Source organism: Neomonachus schauinslandi, chromosome 1, assembly GCF_002201575.2.
Source record: "Neomonachus schauinslandi chromosome 1, ASM220157v2, whole genome shotgun sequence".
NCBI classification, from domain to species: Eukaryota; Metazoa; Chordata; class Mammalia; order Carnivora; family Phocidae; genus Neomonachus; species Neomonachus schauinslandi.
This window is the reverse complement of record NC_058403.1, coordinates 47280606-47284756: the sequence shown is the minus strand read 5'-3', so window position 1 is coordinate 47284756 and position 4151 is coordinate 47280606. Positions and strand designations below refer to the sequence as shown.

The 4151-nt window shown below is 39.3% G+C and overlaps 1 protein-coding gene across 1 annotated transcript; it reads right to left on the bottom strand.

Moving 5' to 3' along the window:
- Positions 1–353: 353 nt before the first annotated feature.
- On the bottom strand, positions 354–1335 carry LOC110582568 (armadillo repeat-containing protein 10-like). The gene is made up of 2 exons (XM_021692613.1): positions 736–1335; positions 354–677 (listed from the first exon to the last, which is right to left on the bottom strand). The coding sequence occupies exons 1-2, from the start codon at positions 1333–1335 to the stop codon at positions 354–356; spliced, it is 924 nt and encodes a 307-aa protein (XP_021548288.1).
- Positions 1336–4151: the final 2816 nt, after the last annotated feature.

Below are 4151 nucleotides of genomic sequence, written 5' to 3'. Positions count from 1 at the left end.
TTCACTAGCACAAGGACAAGGTCGTTCCTGCAGCAGCCCTGAACCAACTAGCCAGTCACAAACGAATGTTGTCTCAGACGGGTGCAAGGTTAGCTTACACGTAAAGAAGGCAACTGTCCTGTCAAGTCCAGGAAGTAATTGAAGTAAACTCAGCAAATGGCAAAATGAAAAGAAATGGTGTCAGAACAAGCTCTTCTATTCATCTGATATCAATAAAATGGTTCAAAATAAACCAGAAGACCATGGCAGGGTCTAGCTGTGTTAATGATGAAATGTGATATTTACTGTTTAGGTTCAGCAGCTGGACCAATTTCAGCTCCCTTAGTAAGAGGGAAGATGAAAACCGGGACCAATCAGAACTTGGGTAGGACTGTTACCTTTTCCTTCCAATCCGCACCGCCGTGTTCAGCTAAAGCTCTCATCTTCTGGGCACATTTTTCTCCATATAACAGGAAACACAGGGAACCTTTAGGGAAAGTAGGCTGAATAGCTAAACAGCCTTCTTTTTCGAGGCAGTTATTTATATTCTGAGAGAGTGTAAGAACTTGAAGAAGAATCTCCTTTGCCACGTGGCCGTCATAAAGGGAAAGGAATGAGGAGTCCACTTGGGCACCAAGTAGTCCGTCTGCCATGGCTGGATTTTCAGACAAATTCACAAGCAGTTTCAAAATTTGAACCTTGGTACTTCCATTTCCTGTATAAGTACCGCGCGCTAACCGATTGCGCCACTGGAGCTCCGGTACTTCCATTTCCTGTAAGCAGCACGTGGAACAGGTCTGTGATGTACTTGCTAAGCATGTGCTGGTGGTCATTGGTAACTGTCATGTTGGTCAACAATCTCAGCCCAGCCAACTGTACAGCAGAATCCAGGGGCCCAGAGAGGACATCCTTGCAGACTTGACTGATGTATGCCTTTATCTTGACTTGATTGTCAACATTCACACTCAGGTTATTCAATGCATTTAAAGCTTTCTCTTTACTACTGTGGTTGGGATGGTTGATTTTGCTTCCAGTGATTGGAATACCACCCAATTTACGAATAATGACTTGGTTAGCTGAAAAGGCTGCATTGTTACCCAGAATGACCAAAGCTCTTTCAGTAATTACAGGATCATCAGTTGACTCAAGCAGGTAGAGGAGTTTCTGGAGCTGGTCATCGTTTAGGACATCATCATATGAGCCATTGGTTAAGTCTTCTGCAGAGCGCGAGGGGTGCAGCGGCGGCCTGTGGCCGCCTTGCCGCTGGCTCCGCGTCAGCTTGTAAATGTGGTAGCAGCCGCCGGCCGCGAGGACCAGGCCCGCCGCCAGCCAGCCCACCGCCCGGGCGCCGCCCATGCTGGCGCTGGGGCTGGGGCGCGGCGTGGGGCCTCAACATACACATTTCTAACCACAAGTTTATCTAGGGGAAATGCACAGGGTTAGTTCCTAGCACCTTGTGCTCATTTTCATGGTAATTATTGCTCCCCCTTGATTTATTAAGATATAATTGACAAGTAAAATTGTATATATTTAAATTGTACAACGTGATGATTTAAAATACACATACATAGGGGCGCCTGGGTGGCTCAGTCATTAAGCGTCTGCCTTCGGCTCAGGTCATGATCCCAGGGTCCTGGGATCGAGCCCCACCTCGGGCTCCCTGCTTTGCGGGAGGCCTGCTTCTCCCTCTCCCACTCCCCCTGCTTGTGTTCCCTCTCTCGCTGTGTCTCTCTCTGTCAAATAAATAAAAAATAAAAAATACACATACATAGTGAAATGATTACCCCAATCAAGGTAACACATCTGTCACTTGACATGGTTACCATTTTTCTTTCTGTGTGGTGAGAATGTTTAAGATTTACTCTCATAGCAAATTTCAACTTGACAATAGAGTATTATTAACTGTAGTTATTATGCTATAAATTATATCCCCAGAACTTACTCATTTTATAACTGAAAGTTTATACATTTTGACAAGCATCTTTCCATTTCCCCCACTCCCCAGTTCCAGGAAACTACCATTCTACTTTGTTTCTCTGAATTAGACTTGTTAAAGGAAAAGATTCAATGTATATGTGAGATCATATAGTATTTGTCTTTCTGTCTGGCTTATTTCACTTAGCATAATGCTCTAAAGATTTATCCATGTTGTCACAGATGGCAGAATTTCTTATTTTTTATGGCTTTTATACCAAAGCCAGACAAGGACACTACAAGAAAAGAAAATTATAGACCAATATCCCTGATGAACATAGGTGCAAAAATCCTTGACAAACTACCAGCAAACCAAATTCAACAGCACATTAAGTGGTTCATATACTGTGATCCAGTGGGATTTATCCTTGGGATGCAAGGATTATTCAACATATACAAATCAGTAAATGTAATATACACATTCACAGAATAAAGGATAAAAATCACATGGTTATTTCAATAGATGCAGAAAAAGCATTTGGCAAAATTCAATATCCTTTCATGGTAAAAACTTTCAACAAATTAAGAACAGAAGGAATGTACCATAATAAGCCAAAAGATAAATAATATATCATAATGTACTGTAATTACTATAGTAAAGTCCGTATATAATAGACCACAGCTAATAGCATACTCAATGGTGAGAAGCTGAAAGCTTTTCCTCTAAGATCAGGAACAAGACAAAGATGCCCACTCGTCTCACTTCTATTCAACATAGTACTTTAAGTCCTAGCCAGAGCAATTAGGCAAGAAAAAAAAAAAGCATCCAAGTGAAATTGTCTTTATTTGAAGATGACATGATTTTATACATAGAAAGCCCTCCATCAAAAGCTCCACAAAAAACTCCCCTAAAAAAACCCAACCCCCAAAACAACAAAAACCCCATCAATAAACTAAAGTTTCAGGATACAAAATTAATATACAAAAATCAGTTGTGTTTACACTAACAACTACCTGCAAGAGAAATTGAGAAAACAATCCCATTTACAAAGGCATCAAAAAAGATGAAATACCTATGAATAAATTTAACAAAGGAAGTAAAAGATCTATACACTGAAAACTATAAAAAAATTGATAAAAGTAATTGAAGACACAAATAAATGGAAAGATATTTTGTGCTCAGGGATTGGAAGAATTAATACTGTTAAAGTGTCCATACTACCCAAAGCACTCTACAGATTCAGTGCAATTTCTATCAAAATCCCAAACACATTTTTCACAGAAATGAAAAATAATACTAAAATTCATATGGAACCACAGTATCTGAATACCCAAAGCAAACTAGAGAAAGAACAAATCTGGAGGCATCACACTTCCTGATTTCAAACTTGTTACAAAGCTATCGTGATCAAAACAGTATGGCACTGGCATAAAAACAGACACAAAGATTAGTGAGAAGGAATAGAAAGCCCAGATATAAATCCACATATATGTTCAAGTAATCTTTGACAAGTGTGCTAGGAATACACAATGGGGGAAGGATAGCTTCTTTAATAAATGGTGTTGGGAAAACTGGACAGCCACATGCAAAAGAATGAACCTTGATCCCTATCTTACATCACTCACAAAAATCAACTCAAACTGGATCAAAGCTTTAAATGTAAGACCTGAAACCATAGACATCCAAGGAGAAAACAGGAAAAAACTCCTTGACATTGGTCTTAGCAATGACTTTTTTATATATATAACACCAAAAATACAAGCAACAAAAGCAAAAATCAGTAAGTGGGACTACATTAAAGTAAAAGGCTTCTGCAGTACAAAAGAAAAAAATCAGTAAAGGGGCAACCTATGGAATGGGAGAAAATATTTGCGAGTCATACATCTGATAAGAGGTTAATATCCAGGGACGCCTGGGTGGCTCAGTCGTTAAGCATCTGCCTTTGAATCAGGTCATTATCCCAGGGCGCTGGGATAGGGTCCCACATCGGGCTCCTTGCTCAGCGGGGAGCCTGCTTCTCCCTTTTCCTGCCATCTCCCTGCTTGTGCCTTCTCTCTCTTTTTTCTTTATATCTCTGACAAATAAATAAAATCTTTAAAAAAAAAAAAGAGGTTAATATCCAAAATATATCAAGAATATATCAGGAACTCAAAACTCAATGACAAAAAATCCAATTAAAAATGTTTAAATAAATTGAATTAAATTAATTAAAATAGATTTTAAAAGGATTTGAATAGACATTTCCCAAACACATATA

Coding starts and splice junctions, on each gene's coding strand:
- LOC110582568 (XM_021692613.1), bottom strand. CDS start 1,335: ATGGGCGGCGCCCGGGCGGTGGGCTGGCTGGCGGCGGGCCTGGTCCTC. Junction 678..735: donor CAGGAAATGGAAGTACCGGA/GCTCCAGTGGCG, acceptor GGAAGTACCAAG/GTTCAAATTTTGAAACTGCT.